The 26,573-nt window shown below is 43.6% G+C and overlaps 2 protein-coding genes across 3 annotated transcripts in view; both read right to left on the bottom strand.

Annotated features, from left to right (window-relative positions):
* The window catches only part of LOC115503227 (zinc finger protein 432-like), a 34,416-nt gene extending 12,853 nt beyond the window's left edge, over nt 1-21,563 (bottom strand). Inside the window, 5 exon segments of the mRNA XM_030299315.2 lie at nt 7,583-9,316; nt 14,413-14,508; nt 15,884-16,010; nt 19,756-19,946; nt 21,360-21,563. Of these exon segments, the coding sequence (XP_030155175.2) occupies nt 7,583-9,316; nt 14,413-14,508; nt 15,884-16,010; nt 19,756-19,770 (1,972 nt within the window). The 5' untranslated portion in view covers nt 19,771-19,946; nt 21,360-21,563.
* LOC115503221 (zinc finger protein 615) overlaps nt 1-26,573 on the bottom strand; it is a 92,402-nt gene that overhangs the window by 34,162 nt on the left and 31,667 nt on the right. The gene's annotated exons all lie outside the window — the stretch shown is intronic.

The raw sequence follows: 26,573 nt of genomic DNA, 5'->3' as shown, positions 1-26,573 counted from the left end.
TGCTAATGTCCCCCCCGCCCCCCCCCCCCGGAGTAGATACATAGCTACCTCTAGCGGGAAGGGATGAAGTGAAGGTGCAAATGAGTATATTTCCTTCCAAAGATAGATGAAGGTGACCGTGGGGCATTGCAGAATATGAAATTACGAGATGATACTTTGCACATTTCCCAAATAAAAAAAAAGCACACTTTAAAATTTTATTACTATTTAGGCGTGGGAGGTTTAATCTTAGAAGATGTTAAGTAGCTACTCCCTTTATTTTTTTTTTTTAAGTTTTTTTAAATTTATTTTTGAAACAGGGAGAGACAGAGCATGAACAGGGGAGGGTCAGAGAGAGGGAGACACAGAATCTGAAACAGGCTCCAGGCTGTCAGCACAGAGCCCGACGCAGGGCTCGAACTCACGGACCGCGAGATCATGACCTGAGTTGAAGTCGTCCGTTTAACGGACTGAGCCACCGAGGCGCCCCTAGCTGCTCCCTTTTTAGAAGGCAACTTGAATCAATTTAAAAAGTTCTCTTTGGGGGCGCCTGGGTGGCGCAGTCGGTTGGGCGTCCGACTTCAGCCAGGTCACGATCTCGCGGTCCGTGAGTTCGAGCCCCGCGTCGGGCTCTGGGCTGATGGCTCAGAGCCTGGAGCCTGTTTCCGATTCTGTGTCTCCCTCTCTCTCTGCCCCTCCCCCGTTCATGCTCTGTCTCTCTCTGTCCCAAAAATAAATAAACGTTGAAAAAAAAAAAAAAAGTTCTCTTTGACCTAGAAATTCTAATTGCAACAGTTTACTCGGTAAAAATGTTTCTTAATATTAACCACATTGGCTTTTGTAATTTAGAAGAAAAAAACTAAATGTACAATAATACACGAATACTCTGGTAAATTGTGGAATATCCACTCAGAGAAACAGTATATAGAAATTGAAAAGAATATATTGTAGGGGCCTCTGGGTGGCTCAGTCGGCTAAGCCTCCGGCTCTTGATTTTAGCTCGGGTCCTGATCTGAGGGTTCATGAGATGGGTTCATAAGACTGAGCCCTGCATCAGACTCTGCATTAACCATGCGGAGCCTGCTTGGGATTCTCTCTCTCTCTCTCTCTCTCTCTGCCCCTCATCTGCTTGTTCTCTCTCTCAAAATAAATAAGCTTAAAAAAGAGAGAAAAGAATATACTGCAACTGTCAGTTTAAATAAGGAAATATAACTTTTCTCAAGAAGAAAAAAACACGTCTGCTGGATAGTATAAATATTATGACCCCTGTTCTGGGAACAAATCATAAATATTTGTCATTGGTTAAATATTTAGTTTGGATTACTTCAGGGTTCATACTTATGGGTAGTGAATGTCAGAAGTTTTCATATTCCTGCAGGCCTGGCTGGCTCAGTCCGTGGAGCATGCCATTCACTCTTGATCTCTGGGTTGTGAGTGTGAGCCCCACGTTGGGGGTAGAAATGACTTAAAAAAAATAAAATCTTGGAAAAAAATAAAAGGTTCATTCTTGAGTCACTGAAGAGGTATCATTTTTTTTAAAAGTTTTCACATTCCCAATTTTTGCAGTTTTCCATTAACATCTTTGTATCGTGATTCTGTTACTTTAATATTATAAAAAGATGTCAATCTTAGAAAAGTTTTAGAATATTTAATGATGTAGATGTTCATAACATAGTAAATATAATAAAAAGCCTCATTTTTCTTTCATGAAAGACATACATATGTTTGAAAATTTGGGAGAAGATACTGTTAACAATGCTAGACTCGCAGGTACAGTTATGGGTGATTTAAGATGTCTTCATTTGCTTATATATGTTTTCTAGTTTCTATACGTTTAGAACTTATTGTTGGCGTAATTTCTTAATAGTATTATATTCCCTTCAAGGATTAAATGGGCAGCCCCATTCACCTGGGATGTCAAGCTCTGAAAAGTGAGTTCAGCATCTGGTCCAGAGAGCTCAGGGCAGCCTGGGTAGCCTATTCTTGGATGATCAGTTTCCTTGCCATGGCAGGATGGGTAGATTCACAGAAGGATAAGAAGTAAAAGGATTCTAAGCACTTGCTTGCTAGAGCATTCGTGTCTGTCTGTTTGTTTGTTTGTTTGTTTGTTTTTACCGTAGAGTGCCAAGAATCCATCCTGTTACAGAGTGGAGATGGTGACAGGAACACTAATCCAGGATTTAGGGAAGAGATATTAAAATTTAAGAAGAGTTCACAAAGATCATTTTATAAATGCAGGGTCCTGGACCCCAATACTAGAGGTCCTGGTTTAGGAGGTCTGGAGTGTGACTCAAGGATTTGTATCTTTTTCAAGCTTTTCAGAGAATCCTGAGTCAGGAAGCCCAGAGAAAACACTTAGAAACTGATCTGGAGTGTTCCTGGCTTACAAATATGCTGGCTGGTTGCCCTCAGTACACTTAGGTCTTGGTTCAAATTACATCTGCCCAGAACAGCCTTCCTTGAAAACCCTTATTAAAATAGTTCCTCCATTACAACCTATGTACTAAGCTTAATATTTCTTCATAGCACTTAGCAGAACTGACATTCTATCATGTATTTATTTTACTCAGTCGCATTCACGACATGATATGTACCACAAAGGCCATGACTTTGCCTGTTTTGTTCATTTTGTTCATTGATGTGTCCCCAGCGACTACAATGGTGCCTGGCACAGTGTAAATGCTCAAAAAATATATTTTTAGGGGCGCCTAGGTGACTCAGTCAGTTAAGCGTCTGACTCTTGATTTAGGCTCAGGTCATGATCTCACAGTTCATGAGTTCAAGCCCCACGTTGGGGTCTGCACTGACAGTGTGGAGCTTCCTTGGGATTCTCTCTATCCCTCCCTCTCTGTCCTCTCCCCAACTCATGCATATGTGCCCACACTCTCTCTCAAAATGAATAAACATTAAAAAAAAATTTTATGTTTATTTTTTTATTTTTGAGAGAGAGAGAGAGAGAGAGAGAGAGAGACAGAGCATGAGTGGGGGAAGAGCAGAGAGAGAGACACACACACAGAATCCGAAGCAGGCTCCAGGCTCTGAGCTGTCAGCACAGAGACCGACGCGGGGCTCGAACCCATGAACTGTGCGATCATGACCTGAGCTGAAGTCGGACGCTTAACTGACAGAGCCACCCAGGCGCCCCCCAAAATTTTTTTTAAATAAATGAATTACTCAACACTAAGTTGGTAATGAATTTTACCATAACACTGCATGGCAAACGTCTTTTTCCCCCCACAAGTAGGATTTGTAAATTGGATTGCATATCCTTATTATATCAAGAGAAATAACTGACCAAAAAAGAGAGAACCAGAAAAAAGAGAGAACAAGAGCCCTTTTGCTACGAAAACTAACAATTTGTTGCCAGCAGATCTGCTCAAGAATTACTAAAGGAAGTTTTAACAAAAAGGAAATGACAGAAGGAAACATGAAACATCAGGAATGAAGAAAAGGGAACATATGGCCAACTAATTTTTGACAAAAGCAGGAAAGAATATCCAATGGAATAAAGCAGTCTCTTCAGCAAGTGGTGCTGGGAAAATTGGACAGCGACATGCAGAAGAATGAACCTGGACCACTTTCTTACACCATACAAAAAAAAAAACAAAACTCAAAATGGATGAAAGACCTGAATGTAAGATAGGAAGCCATCAAGATCCTAGAGGAGAAAGCAGGCAAAAACCTCTTTGCCCTTGGCCACAGCAACTTCATACTCAACATATCTCCAGAGGCAAGAGAAACAAAAGCAAAAATGAACTATTGGGACCTCATCAAAATAAAAAGCTTCTGCACAGCAAAGGAAACGATCAGCAAAACTAAAAGGCAACCAACAGAAGGGAGAAGATATTTGCAAACAACATATAAGATAAAGGGTTAGTATCTAAAATCTATAAAGAACTTACCAACTCAACACCTAAAAATAAATAATCCAGTGAAGAAATGGGCAAAAGACATGAATAGACACTTCTCCAGAGAGGACATCCAGATAGCCAACCGACACATGAAAAAAATGCTCAACATCACTCATCATCAGGGAAATACAGATCAAAACCACAATGAGATACCACCTCTCACACCAGTCAGAATGGCTCACATTAACAACTCAGGCAACGACAGATGTTAGAAGGACGTGGAGGAAGAGGATCTCTTTTGCATTGTTGGTGGGAATGCAAACTGGTGAAGCCACTCTGGAAAACAGGAAGGAGGTTCCTCAAAAAGTTAAAAATAGAACCACCCTATGACCCAGCAATTGCACTACTAGGTATTTATCCAAGGGATACAGATGTGCTGTTTTGAAGGAGCACATGCACCCCCGTGTTTATAGCAGCACTATCAACAATAGCCAAAGTATGGAAAGAGCCCAAATGTTCATCAATGGATGAATGGGTAAAGAAGATGTGGTATATATATATACAATGGAGTATTACTCAGCAATCAAAAAGAATGAAATCTTGCCATTTGCAACTACGTGGATGGAACTGGAGAGTACTATGCTAAGCAAAATTAGTCAGAGAAAGACAAATATATGAGTTCATTCTTATGAGGAATTTAAGAGACAAAACAGATGAACATAAGGGAAGGGAAGTAAAAATAATATAAAAACAGGGAGAGGGACAAAACATAAGACTCTTAAATACAGAGAACAAACAGAGGGTTGCTGGAGGGGTTGTGGGAGGGGGGATGGGCTAAATGGGTAAAGGGGCATTAAAGAATCTACTCCTGAAATCACTGTCGCACCATATGCTAAACAACTTGGATGTATGTTACACAGTAAATAAATTAAAAAATAAAATAAAAATAAAAATATCAAAGTAAAAAAAGGAAAAGGTGAATATATCATCAGACATGATAGGCTTTGTGTTTTTAAAATTATGTTCGGGGGCGCCTGGGTGGCGCAGTCGGTTAAGCGTCCGACTTCAGCCAGGTCACGATCTCGCGGTCCATGAGTTCGAGCCCCGCGTCAGGCTCTGGGCTGATGGCTCGGAGCCTGGAGCCTGTTTCCGATTCTGTGTCTCCCTCTCTCTCTGCCCCTCCCCCGTTCATGCTCTGTCTCTCTCTGTCCCAAAAATAAATAAACGTTGAAAAAAAAATTAAAAAAAAAAATAAAATAAAAAAAAATAAAATTATGTTCGATGGTTGAAAACAAAAGTAACAACTTTCCCTGATAATGGTTCTCAGCATATGTAGAAGTGCTAAGTAAGCATCACGTGCCGTTGGGAAAGCTAAGACCACCACTATATGCTACATGCACACACTGGATGGGATGTCTAGGATCCGGTATGACCGTGCCAAATGCTAGAAAAAACAACTGGAGCATCCGTACACTGCCGGTAGGAATGTAAATTAGTATGGCTACTCAGGAAGAGCCTGGCTGTTTCTTATAAGGTTAAACACAAATTTAACATGGGTACTTATCCCAGAGAAATGAAAACTTACATTCACACGAAACTGGATTCATAGCATCTTTATTCGTAACAGTGAAACACTAGAAACAACCCAAAGTCCATCAACACTGAACAGATAACCATGGTACATTCATCACAAAAGAACACTACTCATAACAAAAAGCAAAACTATTTATATGCCCAACAAAGTGGATGGAACTTAAGGGCAATTTGCTGCGTAAAATAAAGCCCGTCTTCAAAGGCTACACTGTATCATCCCATTTCAACAGCATCCTTGAAATGACAAAATCAGAGTGATGGAGTACTGGTCAGCGGTCTCCATGGGCCAGGGTTGTGGGGAGAGTGTGACTATAAGGGGCAGCACAAGGATGTTTCTTTGTGTTGGCACAATTCTGCTTCCTGCTTGTGGTGTGGTGGGATTTACAGAAATCTATGTATGTGATAAAGTTTCTCAGAACTCTCCACTAAAAAACAAAACAAAACGTCACACAAATTGGTGCATGCAAAAACTAGTGAAAACCAAAAAAAGGTCTATAGTTAACAGCATTGTACCAATGTTATTTTATTGGTTTTGATTATGTATTACAGTTATGTAAGATCACGTCACTGAAGAAGCTGAGTACAGGTACTCAGGAACTTTGCATACTTTACACTTTCTTGTGGGTCTAAAATTATTTCAAAAAAATTTAGAAAAATCATACATAAGGTTATTTTTGTAAACTACTTAATGCTAACTTATAAACTTAGATAAATACCTCCAAATGTTAAATTACATTTATAAATATATTCCTTTTTCTTTTGCCCAAAAGAGATGAATTTAGAGCCTCAGAAATGCAAGAATCAGATGACACACGCTGGGCACAGAACACCCCTGCCTTGTGTACAACATTAACATTTAATCAGCAGTGAGAACACCCTGCTTTAAAATTACGGAATCACTGAGAATGTGATTCAAGGTACCCTGCCCCAAAATGGACATCAGGTGTATTAAGCTTAGATTGTGACAGAAAACTCAGGTATGCATCATTTTCATGAGGCTTCTTTTCTTCAGAATTTCTGATGTTTTGCTAGTTCCAACACATTTAGTGTGTTCATGAGTTTTATTTCTGCATGACTTCATGAGAAAGGATGAGGCAGAATGTATCACTAAAATCCTGCCATATTCACTGCCATTTTCCTTCAGCATGACTTTCAGACAACTATTGAGGTTTTACTTCTAGGCAACGACTTTCCCACGATCATCATGTTGCTACTGTGTGTAAGTTCACTGGTGATCTGTTATGATCACTTATTAGACAGGATCTTTATTCCCATGAGGCTTTCCTGCTCTCTCCAGTCACAAGATTCATCTTACTGTATGCTTTTCAGATATATAATTACCTAAAAATGTTTCCTCAAGACGTTTCTACATTGAATGTGTCAGGGGTTTTGTCTACCTGTTTTGACTTACGGTGTGAGGTAACTGATCACTGAAGGCACTAGCACATTCTCTGCACCCATTAGATTTCACTCCTATTCAAAATTCCCTACCTTCCCAAGGGTGAAAATTTAGCAACAGGCTAATTAATCTACACTGACTTTTTCAGGTATGCTGGGAGCACACTGGTGTTTAATGAGTTCACTGAACTATCACTGTTTGTCTCCTGCCTGGGTTCACTTGTATGTAACTTCAGATTCCCTGCAAAGGATTATGTACTTTGACTTACACATTTTTTGTGTGTATTTTTTTAGTGTCTATTTTTGAGAGAGAATGCAAGTGAGCCAGGGGCAGAGAGGGAGGGAGGGAGACAGAGGATCCGAAGCAGGCTCTGTGTTGAGAGCACAGAGCCTGATGTGGGGCTCACACTCACAAACCGTGAGATCATGACCTCAGCCAAAGTTGGACGCTTAACCAACTGAGCCGCCCAGGTGCCCCCATTTCTTGTGTGTATTAACGAGGCTTGACAAATGAGAGAGATGTAATCCTCAGTTATTGAACCCATCGAGTCTTTATCTTCTATGAATTCTTTGATGTCCAATGGTGCTGACTTGGTGTCGGAAGACTTTCTCACACTCACCACATACATAGTTTGTCTCCTGCATAAATTCCCTGGGAGGTACTGAATAGGATTTTCCACAGTCGGTACAAATAAAGGAAGTCAATCCTGTGTGAAATCTCCAATGTGGCACAAGGCATATTTTCCTCCTCAAGGTGTGACCGCGTTCATTGTGTCATTAGGGTTTGTTTCCATTATGAGTTCTCTGATGTACAATCAGATTTCTCTTTGAGGAGAAGCCTTTTCCACATTCACCGCATATAAAAGGTTTCTCTCCCGTATGAGTTCGCTGATGAACGATTAGACGGCTTTTCACAGTGAAGCCTTTCCCACATTCATTGCATGCATAAGGTTTCTCTCCAGTATGAATTTGCTGATGTAAAATGAGCTCGGTTTCCACGGCGAAGGCTTTACCACATTCGCTGCAGACGTAGGATTTCTCTCCTGTATGGATTTGTTGATGTACGAGGAGATAGCGTTTCATGGTGAAGCCTTTCCCACATTCGCTGCACGTAAAGGGTTTCTCTCCGGTGTGAGTTCGCTGGTGTACCACGAGATTGCTCTTAAAGGCAAAGCCTTTTCCACATTTATTGCATATATAGGGTTTCTCTCCAGTGTGAGTTCGCTGATGTAACATCAGTCCGCTGTTCACAATGAAACCTTTCCCACATTCACTGCATCTGTAAGGTTTCTCTCCGGTATGTGTTCGCTGATGTACGACCAGCCGACTCTTCAGGGGGAAGCCTTTCCCACATTCGCTGCAGACGTAGGGTTTCTCTCCGGTGTGAGTTCGCTGGTGTATGATGAGCATGCTCTTCACAGTGAAGCCTTTCCCGCATTCACTGCATACGTGGGACTTCTCTACCGTATGATTTCTCTGATGTACCATGAGATTACTCTTCCTGGGAAAGCCTTTTCCACATTCGTTGCATACATAGGGTTTCTCTCCGGTGTGAGTTCGCCGATGTTCAATCAGTCGACTCTTCATGGTGAAACCTTTCCCACATTCGTCGCATAGATAGGGTTTCTCTCCCGTGTGATTTCGCTGATGTATGAGGACGTAGTGCTTCGTGGTGAAGCCTTTGCCACATTCGCTGCAGACGTAGGGTTTCTCTCCGGTGTGAGTTCGCTGGTGTATGATGAGCATGCTCTTCCCAGTGAAGCCTTTCCCGCATTCACTGCATACGTAGCATTTCTCTCCAGTATGATTTCGCTGATGCACAATGAGATTACGCTTCCCTGGGAAACCTTTGCCACATTCGCTGCAAACATAGGGTTTCTCTCCAGTGTGAGTTCGCTGGTGTTCAATTAGACGGCTCTTCATGGTGAAGATTTTTCCACAATCGTTGCATATAAAGGATTTCTCTCTTTTATGAATTCTCTGATGTTCGTTGAGCCTGGACTTTCTGGAGAAAACTTTTGCACAAATATTGCATCCATAAGGTTTCTCTCCTGTATGAACTCTGTGATGATCTGTCAGCTGAGACTTCTTAACGAAGGCTTTTCCACATTCACCACACACATGGGCTTTCTCTATTTCGTGAGTTCTCTGATGCTTAGTGACTTGGGACTTATTGCTGACGGGTCTTGTACTAACAGGGAATTTAACCGCAGAATGAAAATCTTCACGCTTATCATGCAGAAATGATTTCTCACTTCCGTTGACTTTTGTAGAGTTCCTAATTTCATAGATCTTGCTCTGGTTGGCTAAACTTAAATTTGATTTCAAAGTTTTTATATAGAACTCAAACATATGATTTTGCCTGAAAGGAAAATGACTTTTGCTTTGAGGGACGATATTTCCGAATGCATTGTATTCGGGGTACAGTTCCATACCTTTCAGCATTCTTTCATCTTCCCAGTGACCCTGCAGGTGATTATCAACTTTGCCAGTTTCTAGAAAAGGAGAGAACAATGAATCCTTTCATAATCTTGTTTTGAATAAAACTTTATTTATTTTTTATTTTTTAGAGAGAAAGAGAGAATAAAACTTTATTTTTTATTTTTTTAGAGAGAGTGACGGAGAAAGAGATCATCTCAAGCAGATTCCAGACTTGGAGTCCGATGTGGGGCTCAATCCCAAGATTCTGGGGATCACGACCCGAGCCAAAATCAAGAGTCGGACACTCAACTGACTGAGCCACCCAGGTGCCCCCAAATAAAACTTCAAGAAATTCTTTGGTGTTTCTTAAAAACGGCATTTTAGTGACAACAGTATAATACAGAATGCCATATATAAATGTTCCTTATCTCTTATACATTGATAAAAACATAATTACACAGACAAATGAAAAGAAAAAAGCAGTAAGTGTACCAATAAGGTGACACCATTGACAACGTATGTACATTTGGCTGCTTTCTAACTAGGAACTTGCAGAGATACTAAAACACAAGTCATTTTTGGCAGCAAATGACAAGGTCGGAGGGATACCATTCCACAGAACTTGGAAAGACATCAGGTCACAGGGGTAGAAGAGACTACTATCCAGAACGATGAGGGTTGTGTTTATTCACTCCAAGCTGTTTACTGAATGGCTCCTGTGTACAGGCACTTATGCTGGTGTTTGGAACATTTAAAATATGCCTCACTTTCACTGATCTTAAGCCTAGTTGGGGAAAACCAAATGAAGAAAAAAAAAGAAAGGAGTTGGATACTGTTAAATGTGATTAAAGGAGAAATGGACACTGGAAAGTAGAGAAAAACAGGACATACTTGCATAAGGAAAAGACAGTTAAATGATGAATTCAGCAGACAGTGGTTAGGAATCAGGGTGACCCTGCTAACTTTATGGCTTGAGCCACTGGGTAGGTAGAAACATGTCAAATGGAAATGAGGAATATTACTGAGATCCAGAAAGTGTTGGAAAAAGTCTGTGTTACAAACATCGAGAGGATTATTAGGAATGTAGTATAGGGGCATCTGGGTGGCTCAGCTGTTTGAGCGTCCAACTCTTGGTTTTGGCTCAGGTCATGATCCCATGGTTCGTGGGATGGGGAGTCCTGCATCAGGTTCTGTGCTGCTTGGGGTTGTTTCTCTCCCTCTCTGCCCCTCCCCCTACACACGGTCTTTCTGTCTCTCTCAAAATAAATAAACTTAAAAAAATGTAGTATAGACATCAAGATCTGGTTGGGGGTATAAATAGAGATAGCAGTGTGGAAATAATACATACCTGTTATTCAAAAGAGGACCGGTGAAACATTGGGAGGACACAGAGAATGAAAGATAATGAAGGTTTTAGATAGTCCAACATTTCGTTTGTGGATTCTTTAAGTTCACTGAGAGAAACCAAATTCTGACTAGAGAGATTAGGGAAATATGCATACTAAGGTGTATATAGAAAAAATGCATTTGTTACCTAGCAAATAAGAAAGTAAGGCCTTCAGAATTTAACATGAACTGAAAGATACTCTTGCATTATAATCCTGTTCCTAAATTTGCCTTTCTATAGACCACCATCCAACTAACTTCCCAAACATCAATCAGATTTAGTGGACCACAGTCCAACCTTGGTCCACCTGGCTCATATAGGCCACACGTGATTGGCAGGAAATCTTTGTACAAAAAATACAAAACCAAGCACAGCCCTCCACCATGCTACCTCGATTACTCACCTATCAAACCCAGTCATCCTGGCAATAAACATGTACATCATCATGAATACTCCCATTCATCCATGTCCCCGCTGCTTCTCCTACAGACACCTTCTAATGCTGGCTTTCATCCAGCCAATTCCAGACCACTCTGAATAGTCAACCCCATGGCCTTGCCCATTTCCTATTTCATGCCTTCATTCCTAATTCATGGCAGCATCTTCTTAATTCAAAATGTACGTGTACTTTATACATATCATGCTGTCATTCCATTCTGATCGGACGGCCATGAGCTCTATTTCTTCTTTATTTCTAAATTAATCCCTTTATTGTTTGTGTTTAGAGTTACCTTCAGTGAAGATTTAACCTCACCCAAAGAGAAGTATGGCCCTTGCCCTTGGCTCCAGGGAAGTGATCTCTAGGCCCTTGGAATGTCCTACCTGACAGGAGTGTCTTTGTTTGCCCGGGGTCTTTGACCACTGGACATTCTAACAACGTGATTTACGATGGAGGCTTTGGGTCATGCCATATCAGTTCCAACCTTCAGACCCTCAGAGGAACTGGAGACTATAGGAATTAGCCTGATTTCTGGAGGGGCTAGAAACTAAAGTTCAGGCACATGGGCAATGTGGGATTGAGCCCCAGTAAAAACACCCAAAGGATCAAGTGAGGTCCCCTGGTTGGCAATACTCTGTTATTGTCACACACCGTGGCTGGGAGAAGGAAATGCTGACCATGAGTCTGGAAGCACCATGTTCAGACACTTCCTGGACTCCATGTGACCCAAGAATTCCACTCCTTGATGTATACCCAAGAAAAATTAATGTTCATAGAATAATTCATAAAAGCCCAAAAAGTGGAAGAACCCAATGTCCATCAATGGATGAATAAGTAAATAAAATGTGGCATATCCACACAGTGGGAGTATTATTTGGCAATAAAAAGGAATGAAGTGCTGATACATGTTAAAGCACAGGAGAACTTCAGAAACATTAGGCTACATGCAAGAAGCCAGACACAAAAGACCAAATATTTTATGATTATATGAAATATCCAGAACAGGCAAATCTGATATAGAAAGTAGAGCAGGGGTTGCCTGGGGCTGGGGGCCTGGGAGGAAATGTTTTTCTTTTTATTCTTTATCTTATTTTTTTAAAGATCTTACTTAAAAAAATTTTTTTAATGTTTATTTATTTATGAGAGAGACAGAGTGTGAGCATGGGAGGCACAGAGACAGAGGGAGACACAGAATCTGAAGCAGGCTCCAGGCTCCCAGCTGTCAGCACAGAGCCCAACGCAGTGCTTGAACTCATGAACCGTGAGATCATGATCTGAGCTGAAGTCAGAAGCTTAGCAGACTGAGCCATCTAGGCACCCTTTTAATGTTTGTTTATTTTTGAGAGAGAGAGAGAGAGAGAGAGAGAGAGAGAGAGAGAGAGAGTGTGTGTGTGTGTGTGTGTGTGTGTGTGTGTGAGTGTAATGGGGGAGGGGCAGAGAGAGAGGGAGACACAGGATCTGAAACAGGCTCCAGGCTCTGAGCTGTCAGCACAGAGCCCGACGCAGGACTTGAACTCATGAACCATGAGATCATGACCTGAGCCGAAGTCGGCCACTTAACTGACTGAGCCACCCAGGCACTCCGATTTTTACTTTTTTAAATTTTTTTTTTTTGAGAGAGAGGGAGAGAGAGAGACAGAGAGAGACAGAGAGAGACAGAGAGAGAATACGAGTCGGGGAAGGGCAGAAAGGGAGAGAGAGAATCCCAAGCAGGCTCCATGCTGTCAGCACAGAGCTCAATGCAGGGCTCGATCTCACAAACCATGAGACCATGATCTGAGCCGAAATCAAGAGCCAGATGCTTAACCAACTGAGCCTCCCAGGCGCCTCAAAGATTTTACTTTTAAGTAATCTCTATAACCCTGAGATCAAGAGTTGCATACTCTCCTAACTGAGCCAGTAGCCAGATGCCCTAGAAATGTTTCTTTTTAAAGTGATAAAAATATTTCAAAATATTTCAAAAAAGGAGCCCTAGAAATGTTTCTTTTTTTTTTTTTTAACTTTCCTTTTTTTAATTTATTATGAGAGAGAGATAGAGAGCAAGTGGTAGAGGGGCAGACAGACAGAGGGAGATAGAATCCCAAGCAGGCTCCATTTGGGGCTTGAACTTAATGAACCGTGAGATTATGACCTGAGCCAAAATCAAGAGTCAGACACTTAACCGAATGAGCCACCCAGGTGCCCCAGAAATGTTTCTTTTTAAAGTGATTAAAATCTTTCAGAATCAGGGATGGTTACATAACTGTGTTAATGTGATACAAAGCACTCAACTGTATGCGTTAAGTTGGCAAATTGTAGGCTATGTGAATTATCTTAAAACTGCTTACAAAAAAAGAATATGAAAAACAAATGATTTAGAGAAATTAGTACAACGGGAAGACCTACGATGAACCAAAGGAAAATTACAAATATCAACCACAGGAAGGAAGCCACAGAAGCAAACACAGCTGATTTAGGCTAGACCTGATGATGTAAAACCATCTTTTCCAGTGAAACAGTCAACAGAAACTTTTCTAGTGACACAGTCAACAGAAACAGCAGAGATCTTTAAGACAAGAATGCCACAGTTAACAGCGTGGGCAGGGTAAGGTGTGCAGTACTAAGACAGAATAATGTTAAAATGGGATCAAGAGGGATTTTTTGTGTGGAGGGCAGAGCATTCCTATTCCTCATGCAGGGACTCGGAAATCTTAGGCAGGTAAAATACCTAGAACTGAATTCACACTAGACAACAAGTAGGGAGGTATCGATTTGGAGTCTCATCCAGACATCAGAAAGAGCTTAATCCATAACCCAGAAGAGAAATCTCAAGTATTAGGAATACAGCAGAGAAAATGGAAAGGATCTGAAGACCTTCGAGGTCGGGGAAGAGCTAGGAAGCGGACCAGGGAAGAGACCAGGTTACTGTGGAGACACAACATACAGGGTGGGGTTGGCTGTTGGGAGGGAAATCAGCATTTCCAGAGGGGCCGGAACGTGCAACCGTCGGAAACAGTGTGAAGTCACACATTTCTCTTTGGACTCAGCCCCTGGGAGGGTAATTTCACAGCCAGGGTGGGAGGAACAGGGACACCCACTCTGATGGGGCACAAAGAAGGGGGTCAGCTACAGAATCCATGGAAGAACCCTAAGCAAAAGCAACACAAATTAAGGTGTAAAAATGAAAAAAAGCAAGGATCAGATATCAGAAGAGGAAAAAAAGAGTTCTACTTCCTTCTAAAGACCTGGAGGAAAAGCTCTCCCATGGCGGGGAGATGCATGGAGTCCTCAAGCACCCGGCCCGCCTCCTCTCCCCGGCTGGAGGAGGACTTCCTCAGTGACCCAGCTAGCTGGCTCCCACTCACCTGGACTGGTTCCACTGCGGACTTCCTCTTCTATCGCCCACGGTTCTTCCCCTCGTTCCAGCTTGGCGAGCACGTCTGGTTTGCTGGCTTGATGCCCTGCCCGTGGGAGAGACAGGACACTTGGAGATGGGCTGGGGTGTGTCGGGATGGGAGGACGCTACACGTGAGGGGCTGACAGTTTTCGCATCTACACGGCAGGGGTTCTTCTCTCGGGAGAGGGCACTCGTGATGCTGTGATATTATAATATATATTTAGTCTTTGTACAGGCTCCCGGCACAGAGCTCGTAAGGCCCTTGTAATTTCCTGAGTGGCAGCTGTTATAGGAACATCTGTTCCAGGATTTGTTCTAAGTCCCAGTTCCTGACACAGGAACTTCTAAGGCCCTTGGAGTCTCCAGAGTGAAGGGTGTCTTTTGTGAACTAATGACTGGTCACAGGGGCACCGATCTAGCTTTAGCCTGGGGGCTGGCTGCCAGAAACACCCACGAGTGATTAGGAGGTTGGGACCTTCAGCTCCAACCCCCTCCCCCGGCCACTGGAGACTGAGTTAATCACCAGTGGCTAATGATCTCAGTGGTTATGTCTACATAATGAAATCTCCACAAAAAGTCCCAAAAAACCAGGCTGGGAGAGCTTCCAGGCTGATGAACACACTGGGGTGCTAGGAGGGTGGCTTACCTGGACAGGTCATAGAAGGTCCACACCCCTCCCCCCATACTTTCCCTTCTACCTTTCTTCCTTTGGGCTGCTCCTGAGTTTTATCCTTTATAATAAAATGGTAATCTTCTTTTTTAATGTTCATTTATTTATTTTGAGAGAGAGAGCACAAGCAGGGGAGGGGCAGAGAGAGAAAATCCCAAGCAGGCTCTGCGCTGTCAGCACAGAGCCCAATGTAGGGCTCAACCTCACGAACCGCGAGACCATGACCTGAGCCGAAACCAAGAGTCAGACACCTGACCGACTGAGCCACCCAGGTGCCCCCATAAAATGGTAATCCTAAGTAAAGTGCTTTCCTCAGCTCTGCGACCTGTTCTGGCAAATTAGCAAACCAGAAGCGGGGTTGCAGGAATGCCTAATTTATAGCTGGACTGAAGCGTGGGTACAGTGGGTACCCAATACTTGCAACTGGCCTCCAAAGTGAGGGCGGTCCTGCGGTACTAAACCCTTAAACCTGTGGAGTCTGATGCCAACTCTGGGTAGTGTCAGAACTGAAATGGATTGCAGGACACCTAGCTGCTACCTGAAGAGCTGGAGGCCTGGTTGTCGGTGCGGAAAACCCCCACGCGCTTGGCATCATTTGTGTTGCTAATAAAAACAGCTCATAATACGTTAGACCCTTTTAGCATGTGCCAGAGGTGGTCCTGGGAATCAGCCATTCAGAACAGTGCAGGGACCCTGAAATGTAAGCAGCTGAAAAAGGAAAGGCCACCGACCGGGCACCTTCTGAGGGACACAGGGAAACTGTCCTCACCCACTGACACCAGGTTCCTGTAGTTCTCCAGCATCACATCTCGATACAGGTCCTTCTGGGCGGGGGCCAGGAGCCGCCACTCCTCCCGGGAGAAGTCCACGGCCACGTCCTCCAGTGTCAGTGATTTCTGTAATAACAAAGCCCTGTTTAATATGAAAGGTTCGCTTTTACTGGTTCATGAGGAATATAAAGGAAGCTGCCCTGCTAATAGTAACTATGACACTGAGACCAGTTCTGAAGTATAGGTGGTGTTTTTGTGTGTTTTTTAAGCCCTTCTCTGACACCAGCTGGATGGCCTACAATTGAACTCAATTCTGACACTACCTACCTGGAGACGGCGTCACATTTCACAGGTTAAGGGGTCAGTCCCACAAGACTGCCCCTGCCCCCGCTTCAGACACCAATCCAAGTCCGTGTTGCCACCCGTGCTCTAACAAACTACAGAGTGGAGGTTCCAGTGACCCCCCTCCTTGGGTTTGATTAATTTGCTTAAGCGGCTCAGAGAACTCAGTTTACTTAACCGCGTACTAGTTTATTATATATGATAAAGGATACAGATTTCATCCAGATGAAAGAGACGAACAGGGCAAGGTCCGAGGGGAGGGGCACGTCACCCCCTCAGCACCCACGTCCACTAAGCTTGGAGCTCTCCAAACCACACACTTTTGGGATTTTATGGAGGCTCCATCACAGGCATGGGGGGTCATGAACTCCATTTCCAGCCCCTCTCTCCTCTCTGGGTAATGGGGATACAGCTGAAAATTCCACACTTCTGATCATGGCTTGGCCTTTCTGCAGACCAGCCCCCATGCAGGAGCCCACCCAGAGTCACACCATTAGAACAAGAGCTGCTCTGGGGCGCCCAGGTGGCTCAGTCGGTTAAGCGTCTGACTTCGGCTCAGGTCACGATCTCACAGTTTGTGAGTTCGAGCCCCGCATCGGGCTCTGTGCTGACCGCTCAGAGCCTGGAGCCTGTTTCAGATTCTGTGTCTCCCTCTCTCTCTGCCCCTTCCCTGCTCATGCTCTGTCTCTCTCGGTCTCAAAAATAAATAAACATTAAAAAATTTAAATAAAAAGTTTATTAAGAACAAGAGCTGCTCCTATCACCCAGGACATTCCAAGGGATTTAGGAACTCTGTCACAGATGAGATCGAAGACCAAATATTGGACCGAAAGATGCCTCTAGTGCTCTTTTCACTTAAGGAACTACAAGGATATTAGGGGGCGCCTGGGTGGCTCACTAGTCAGTTAAGCGGCTGACTTCGGCCTGATCTCACGGTTTGTGGGTTCAAGCCCCAGATTGCAATTATGCAATTTGATAATGTGCTATTATTAAGCATTGGTGAAGATTTTAGGCATAGATGATTCACATATCACTTAGAAGGTACCCGCTAGGGGCGCCTGGGTGGCTCAGTCGGTTAAGCGGCCGACTTCGGCTCAGGTCATGATCTCACGGTCCGTGAGTTCGAGCCCCACGTCGGGCTCTGTGCTGACAGCTCAGAGCCTGGAGCCTGTTTCAGATTCTGTGTCTCCCTCTCTCTCTGCCCCTCCCCCGTTCATGCTCTGTCTCCCTCTGTCTCAAAAATAAATAAACGTTAGGGGCGCCTGGGTGGCGCAGTCGGTTAAGCGTCCGACTTCAGCCAGGTCACGATCTCGCGGTCCCTGAGTTCGAGCCCCGCGTCGGGCTCTGGGCTGATGGCTCAGAGCCTGGAGCCTGTTTCCGATTCTGTGTCTCCCTCTCTCTCTGCCCCTCCCCTGTTCATGCTCCGTCTCTCTCTGTCCCAAAAATAAATAAACGTTGAAAAAAAAAAATTAAAAAAAAAAAAAGAATGTCTAAAAATAAATAAATAAATAAATAAATAAACGTTAAAAAAAAATTAAAAAAAAAAAAAAAAAAAAAAGAAGGTACCCGCTAAATGCTTTACACAGTTTTACTCATTAAGTATGACTACAGACCAATGGAATTTTGTATAGTTAATATTCATCAATCCATTGCAGTCATTATTTCTTTAGATGCCTGGATTAAGAACAGATTATGCTCTTTGGAGTATAGTTCCACCGACACACAAGATGTCATGACAGGTGTGTTTACATACACAGATGTACATAAATCCATTTACATTTGTAAGTGGGCCATGTACACAGATGCACACACAGGTCCAGGGACAGCAGGAGCACACCACACATCTGTTAAAGTGGTATGAAGGAATGAGGAAAGAGGACATGAAGAGAGAATGTACTTTTTTGCTTTTAAGTTTTATTTATTTACTTTGAGAGACAGCATGAACAGGGGAGGGGCAGAGAGAGGGAGAGAGAGAATCCCAAGCAGGCTCCATGCCATCAGTGCGGAGCCTGACATGGGGCTTGAACTCACAAACTGTGAGATCACGACCTGAGCCGAGATCAAGAATCAGATGCTTAACCGAATGAGCCACCCAGGTGCCCCGATTTTTTTTTTCTTTAAAAGGTACTCGTGAGCAATTTGTATAGTTACAGGAAACAAAAGCACTAAAAAGAAGAGTAGGTAAAAACTGGATCTAAAAACGGGAAAGGGGGGCGCCTGGGTGGCTCAGTTGGTTAAGCGTCCGACTTCAGCTCAGGTCATGATCTCGCGGTCCGTGAGTTCGAGCCCTGCGTCAGGCTCCATGCTGACAGCTCAGAGCCTGGAGCCTGTTTCAGATTCTGTGTCTCCCTCTCTCTGACCCTCCCCCGTTCATGCTCTGTCTCTCTCTGTCTCAAAAATAAAGGTTAAAAAAATTTTTTTTTTAAACAGGAAAGGATTCTTCATTTTCTGAGATAACATAAAGTTGTAAAGCAAACATCCTAGAACCCAGTAATTCAAGCCCTTACTAGACAAAATTTTGTGCAACTATCTAATGCCAAATCTGTACTTGAATGCCAGTACAGGCACCTGTTCCTGGAGCCTTACTTTGGTCCCCTGAAAAAGCCGTGTTCACTGAATTTGCTTGGTTTATGCCCCAGGAGTCTCTGTGGAACTCTATAATAAACAGCAGGAGGGAGTCAGCTGCTGCCTTCATTAGAAGGTTAGTGTTCTAGGGCGCCTCGGTGGCTCAGCTGGCTAAGTGTCCGACTCATGATCTCTGCTCAGGTCGTAAACTCACAGTTGGTGAGTTCGAGCCCCATACACTGCACTGATGGCACACAGCCTGTTTGAGATTCTCTCTCTGCCCCTCCCACGCTCGTAGTCTCTCTCTCTCTCTCAAAATAGATAAACTTAAAAAAAAAAAAAAAGGTGACTGCTGAAAACACTGTCTACCCCATCACCTCTAAGAAGAATATAAAATTTTTCCTGAGTCCTCAGTGCCATGAAATATTGACATCCCCTGAGGAACCCTTTCTGCTTTCTCCTCTCAGTCACTGCATATCATGTAACTTAGCATGATTCTCTTGTCATTGTCACACATATTAGATGCAGCGTGTCAGCTGATGTAACCCAGAGGATCCTTTAGTTACATATTATGTTCCAATGCTGGTCATTTACCAGGAATCACATTAACACTATATTCTTGATTCTACTTTGCCATGATGTTGGAGGTAGAGTCAAAGTTTATTTCTCTCTAGATACTGAACGGATTTTTTTAAAAAAATAAAGTTATTTATTTTGAGATACAAAGAACGTGAGCAGGGGAGAAGCAGAGAGAGAGGGAGAAAAGGAGAATCCCACACAGGCTCTGCACTGCAATGCAGAGCCCGATGCAGGGCTTGAACTCACCAACTGTGAGATTGTGACCTGAGCCGAAATCAAGAGTCAGACGCTTAACCAGCTGAGCCACTCAGGCTCTATATTTTCACAAGCCTCTATAAATTCACCAGGGAATAAAGAAGAGAATTTAAAAAAAGACAAAAATCACCTGGGCATTGATCATTTTCTTCTGTTTTGAGAAATGGCCAACAACTGGGATATTCTGTCTTTGTCTCTTCCGGATATGCCCCAAATTTCTAGTTAGAAATCTAGTAGCCAGTCAAAAGTGCTCCAGAAATGACACTGTCTAGGTCGTGGAACCTCCTCTTTCTTCATTCATTTCTTGTCTCTTGTCAGGACCTGTAGGCCGAAGAGCAAAATTACTTTCAGTGTTACATCCTCTCTTGCTGTGTACTCACCTTGACACATGGTCCCCAGTATTTGTGTCCATTTGGTTCCCCAGGAATCATGACTTAGGCATAAGACCCTGAAGTAGCAGGTAATGGGAAGTGGCAAAGGAGAATCGGAACAGAACTCTGCCTCAGTGGCAAGTAATTTTCAGATCAATTTTAGAAATGAGGCCATATGGACAGCGAGGAACAGTGACTTTTTCCTTTAAACTATGTTGCTCTCCTATCTCTTTATTTACCCTATGTACATACACTTCAATATGCAGAACAATGAGCACACCAAAAAAAGAGAGAGAGAGGGAAAATATGAGCTATAGAATCAAAGTTTTAAAAACACCTCCACAAATTAAAAATTAAAAGACAACTCAAAAGTATAAATACTGAGCAGGGCCTGGGTGGCTCAGTCCGTTAAGTGTCCGATGTGATCTCAGGTCATGATCTCTCAGTTCATGGGTTCGAGCCCCACATTGGGCTCTGTGCTAACAGCTTGGAGCCTGGAGCCTGCTTCGGATTCTGTGTCTCCCTCTTTCTCTGCTCCCTCCCCTCTCACACTCTCACACTCTGTCTCTCTCTCTAAAAAACCAAACATTTAAAAATTTTTTAAATAAATACTGGGAAAATAGCAGACTTTATATAATATATAACCTGAAAGGAAATATCCAAGACAACACACAGTAAAATTACAGAAGGATAAACACAGAATCTTAAATAAAAGCCTAATAAAAACAAAAGGCTAATTAATTTTAAATCTGCTGAATCGCGTCTCTCTCCCAAAACTTTCATTTCTGCAGATTCAAAGGGACGGGATGATGTGGAGAGCCAAAAGAGATTAGAAAATTATATGGAGGAGGGACTTGGACCTGAAGCTTTCAAGGAACGTTAACATTCAACACGTCTGTTCCAGGAGCCGGTCTGAGCCCAACGCACGAACCAGCCGGGGCCCCTGAGCCTCCAAGCCTGCTGTCACACGATCCTGCACAAAAGACAGGCCACGACCCCACCAAATCAATACCAAAACTGGATCAGCTACGTATCTACACTGACCTCCCTTAATGGTTCCTCAATCACTGAGCTCCAAATTATTGCAGAACCACAGCCAAACGCCGCCTTCTGTGACAAACACCACCCCACCAGCTGTCAATCACCTACCGGCTGAGTGACCTGCGAAGACCCTAAACCCTGACCTCAGGACTCTCGGTAGTTGATCTGTTGAGATCTTTAATCACTGACCAGCACAGCCCCCCCAGGATTGACCCCAAAGACATCTCCATTACAGACATTCAATACAGACTCCTCCGTGCTCACCTCCAAAAACACACCCGCCCTACGCTACCTTCACCGACTTAGGGGAGCAACAACTTACCTAGAGGCCGACAGGCCGCCCCTCTCCCCGCCTTTTCTACAAATAGACCCACACAAGGACTTGAGTCTCTCCTGAACCTGCAGCGACCTCTTCAGGGCCTAACTTACTTCCCTAAACTTCCTTCGCTCTAGTTCCCTCGCCCGGCCTCCTCTCCCGGGAACACCTGACGAGGGTCAGCGGCGTTTCTGGCGCGTTTCTATGGAGAACGGAGTACGGGTTTCCGGCTCCTCCTTATGAGGTCATAAGCCCGCGCGGCCGTCGCCTCGGCGCCCCGGGGGCCGCCATATTTGAATACCCGCCGTACGGAAACCTGGGCAGAGGTGTGTTTGCGCCGTGAGGCGGCGGTGAAAGAACGCCGCGGAAACCCTCGCCCTTTCTCGCCCCTTCTCGCCCCTCCAGGCCTCACAGGAAAATGGGGAGATGTTCAGAGGCTCCCGCTCACGCGAAGCAGACGTGATATGGCGGTAACCTTTGAAGGGACAGAGGACCCTTAGTTGTAGGGGACGCGCGGAACGGCGCCGAGTTGACCAAAGCCGGAGCCCTTCCCCATCTAAGGGGCGCGGCTCCTCCGGCCGTGAGGTCTCCGCTCGGTGGGAAATTAAAATAACCTCTGGGCACCTCGGTCTCCATTCTCATTGAGGAAAGGCTCAGCGGCCGTGTAAAAGCTCCAGCAGGCTTGCCAAGAAAGCGGGCGGCGCGCTGCGGACGGAGAGGGCCGGGGCAGGTGCCCGCCGGCTGGGAGGGAGCCGCGCGGCCGGGAGCTCGGCGAGACCACGGTTTGGAAAAGTGAGATGGGGTGGGGCATGCGGCGGTCGCCAAGAGATCTGAAGCCACGGTCGTTGTGAGCCTCTTGCCAGCCTCATCCCATCCATGTCCCTTACACATCCCAGGCAGCCACTTCTGTCACTCAAGATTAGGGGCGCCTGGGTGGCTCTGTCGGTTAAGCGTGGGACTTTGGCTCAGGTCACGATCTCACGGTTTGTGGGTTCCAGCCGGCGATCGGGCTCTGTTTCCCACTCTTTCCCTGCCCGTCCCCCACTCGTGCTCTCTCAAAAGTAAATACATGTTAATTTAAAAAAAAAAAAATTATAAAGGGGCGCCTGGATGGCTCAGTCGGTTGAGCGTCCGACTCTTGGTTTCGGCTCAGGTCATGATCTCACTGGTTCGGGGGTTGGAGCTCCGCATCGGGCTCTGTGCTGACAGTGCGGAGCCTGCTTGGGATTCTGTCGCTCCCTCTCTCTCTGCACCCCGCCCCCGCCAAAGTAAGTAAATAAACTTAAAAAAAATTATAAAGATTAGTCTGCAACATTTTCATGAAATTAGTTGCGTATGTACTCCTTTTTCTAGCTTCTTGCACACAGCATGATTGCCTTGGGGTTGTTTCCAGTGATCTGGATATTGCAGCTGGAAATGCTGTGAATGTTCACGTGCAGGAAATAAAATGAGCACAAAAAGCAGATTGACCACAGCCCTGTGCATCTTCACCAAGACGTGTTTGCCAGTCTTTTGCAGGCCTGCTACCCGTTTCCAGCCTGCTCTCGCTCATATTCTCTCCACCCCGTACCGCCTCCCCACCCACACTCCCGCCAATGCCAGTTGCTGAGCTTAGAAGTCTCCCTCACCGCGAGGAACCAGACACCTCAAGAACACAGGCTGTGTTCACCTATTTGCCTCCGCTGTGTTAAAACCCGTAGGCTATTATAATTTTCAGAATGCACCTGATAAAGTCATGTAACCACAGGTCAAAGCAAAAGACAGTTCCATCTTCATACTCCTCCATCATTCCTATGCTGGCCCAGTCTCGCCCCTGATACTAAAATTGTCCCTGCTTGCACCGTTGGTCTGTGCTAAGCTCGTTTTCATACAGCAGGCAAGGTGATGTTTGTAAAATACAAATCAATCATGAAAAATTTCCTGTTCTCCATTATCTAATGACTGCAGTACAGAATAAAATCTCAGATATTGAGATAACCAAGTTTAGGTGCTTAAAAATATATGTTGGGTTGGAGCGCCTGGGTGGCTCAGTTGGTTGAGCATCTGACTTCAGCTCGGGATATGATCTCGCATTCCTGTTTGTGCCCCACTTTGGGCTCTGTGCGGACAGCTTGTAACCTGTAGCCTGCTTTGGATTCTGTGTCTTCCTCTCTTTCTGCCCCTCCCTGCTCATGCTCTCTCAAAAACTAAAATAAAAATTTCAAAAAATAGGGGTGCCTGGGTGGCTCAGTCAGTCGAGCGGCTGACTTCGGCTCAGGTCATGATCTCACAGTTTGTGAGTTCAAGCCCCACGTCGGGCTCTGTGCTGACAGCTCAGAGCCTGGAGCCTGCTTCAGATTCTGTCTCCCTCTCTCTGTGCCCCTCACTCGCATTCTTTCTCTGTCTCTTTCAAAAATAAATAAACATTTAAAAAATAATAATAAAATAAATAATGTTTAAAAATAACGTTTTTAGGGGCGCCTGGGTGGCTCAGTGAGTTGAGTGTCCGACTTCGGCTCAGGTCATGATCTCACAGCTCATGAGTTTGAGCCCCGCGTCGGGCTCTGTGCTGACAGCTCAGAGCCTGGAGCCTGCTTCAGATTCTGTGTCTTCCTCTCTCTCTACCCCTAACCCACTCACATTCTGTCTCTGTCTCTCTCAAAAATAAATAAACATTAAAAAAAAATTTAAAAAAAAAGTTTTAAAAAATAACATTTAAATGTTTAAAAATATATATGTCGGATTCAATTTACCCCTTAATCCAGGGTTTGTGATGGAAATGTAAAACAGCTACTGCATGGCAAATATCCATTTCTTCTCTAACCAGGACTCAAGCAGGATATCTTTATTGGATCAAGAGAAAGACTGGAAAGAGGAGAGAGGACAAGAGCCCCAGTCATAAGAGGAAAAAGGAATAGAAAAGGCAAACCACATGTGCTGTTAAGCAGGTCACAGAGGAAATGGGAACTCAAATTATAGCAACTTTCAAAGGTGATAAGGCTGTGAACAATTTAAGGGTTCTTCTCCAATACACTCAAGAGGAATCTTACCTCCTTTCATATCCCAGCTTTCCTCCATCTTGCCTGAGGTTCTCATGTTTTTTATTCTGCTTCTCTGGGGATCCTAGTCCTCTTCTCTCCCCCTTTTCTAGGCAAACATTTAGCCTATTAACACACACGTACACACAGTGTTTTTTTGAACAATTCCATTCTTTAGAACTGCCTTACAATCGCTCATTCTTTGCACTGATAGAACTTTTTTCTTTATAGTCCATTCACCTTCATCTTCCAAATCAACATATAATTCTTTTATTTCTTCTATGTCACAAAGAATGTATGACCCTATAAAGCAGCACCAATCAATAGACGGCTGTGATGATGTAATTGTCATGTAATACACCTGTATTGTCCGACATGGTAGTCACTAGTCACCTAGAACTATTGAATTCTTGGAATGTGGACTCTTGATATTAAGGAAATACATGTCTAATTTAACTTTAATTAACCTACATTTAAATAGCCGCATGTGGCTAGTGGTACTGAAGCAGTGCAAAACTATCAAGGAATGTACAGTCAACATGGGGAGAAAAGACATGGGCATTTCTAAAGACGTAGTTGTATCCTGGATTATTTATACATTATTTTTCTCTTTCCAAGTTTTAATTTAAATTCCAGTTAATTAACATACAGTGTAATACTAGTTTCAAGTGTAGAATTTAGTGCTTCATCACTTAATACAAGACCCAGTGCTCATCACAAGCGCACTCCTTAATCCCCATCACCAGTTTAACCCACCCCTCCCCAGCCTCCCTCTCGGTTTGCCTTTTTTTTTCCTCCCCTATGTTCATTTGTTTCCTAAATTCCACTAGTGACATCATAAGGTACTTGTCTTTCTCTGACTCATTTTACTTAGTGTAATACTCTCTAGCTCCATCCATATCATTGCAAATGCAAGATTCCACTCTTTTTGGTGGCTAACATTCCATTTGTGTGTGTATCACATCTTCTTTATCCATTCATTAACAGATTATTTATACATTATTAATAGGACTCCGTTTGTCTCCCATTCAAATACTCTCCTTGGGGAAAAATGTACTTAGGATCATTCTAACTCCACGTCATTCTAAGCACAAAACCTGTGATCCAATTATTTCATGTCCCATTTCACCTAATGTGGAGTTTACATACCCTGAGTATGTTAGATGGAGCGTGAAGATACACCACTTACATATAATTCAGCTAACTTAACATTCCAGGAGGGCAAAGACATTTTGTTCACCTGTGTCCTTAGCTGGTAGAATACTACCGGGTATAAAGCAGGTACTTCACAAATATTCACTGAATGAACAGCAATTCATTGAAAGGCTGTTTCTCAGGTGACTTTACATAATATAAGGTCCTGAAAATCTATGAAAGGAGTACTGACCGCTTTTCAATTAGTCCTCCACACTATCCTAGGGAAACTGAACAGATCTTATATGTTCCCCAAACTCCACTAGTCAAAGACTGTTTTTTCCTATCAACCAACTCTATAGTATAAAGATTTTCATTCCTAGCAATATCCAGATACCACCTTATCTCTTTATACTCACAGCAGTTTTGTTTCACTTATGATCCCAGGCATTCCAGATTAGTTGACGAAACTGAGCAATTGATGTGGAAGCTAGAGAGTATTATGTTATGCAAAATACCTCAGAAAAAGACAAATACCTTATGATGTCACTCGTGGAATTTAAGAAACAAATGAACATAGGGGAGGAAACAAAAGAGGCAAAGAAACGACAGGGTTACTAACATCAGACTGTGTCTCTGTATCAATATAGAGAATGAAATTTATCAGGCTTTCCCAGTCTCTGCATTCATATTTCTCTCAAAATACACTTAACTACATAATGGCCTGGAATTTTTTGTTCACTGTTTTTCTACTCTGCATTTCCTTCCCATAGGTTTTTTTGAGACATAATGTATGAAATCATTGACCACTGAAGGCACAATCACATTGACTACATTTGTAAGATTTTTGTTCCCCTGGGCAAATTTTCTGCCAACACTGGAGGGCGCAATCTAGCAAGAGGCTGTTCCAAAGGGGCTAAGTTCCTATTTGCTAGAAGCCCACTGATATTTTTTTTTATTTATTTTTTTTTTAATTTTTTTTTTTCAACGTTTATTTATTTTTGGGACAGAGAGAGACAGAGCATGAACGGGCGAGGGGCAGAGAGAGAGGGAGACACAGAATCGGAAA

The sequence above is a fragment of the Lynx canadensis genome, chromosome E2, assembly GCF_007474595.2.
Source record: "Lynx canadensis isolate LIC74 chromosome E2, mLynCan4.pri.v2, whole genome shotgun sequence".
In the NCBI taxonomy this organism is placed as follows: Eukaryota; Metazoa; Chordata; class Mammalia; order Carnivora; family Felidae; genus Lynx; species Lynx canadensis.
The sequence above is the reverse complement of the archived record's forward strand: the minus strand, read 5'-3'. Positions and strand labels throughout refer to the sequence as shown.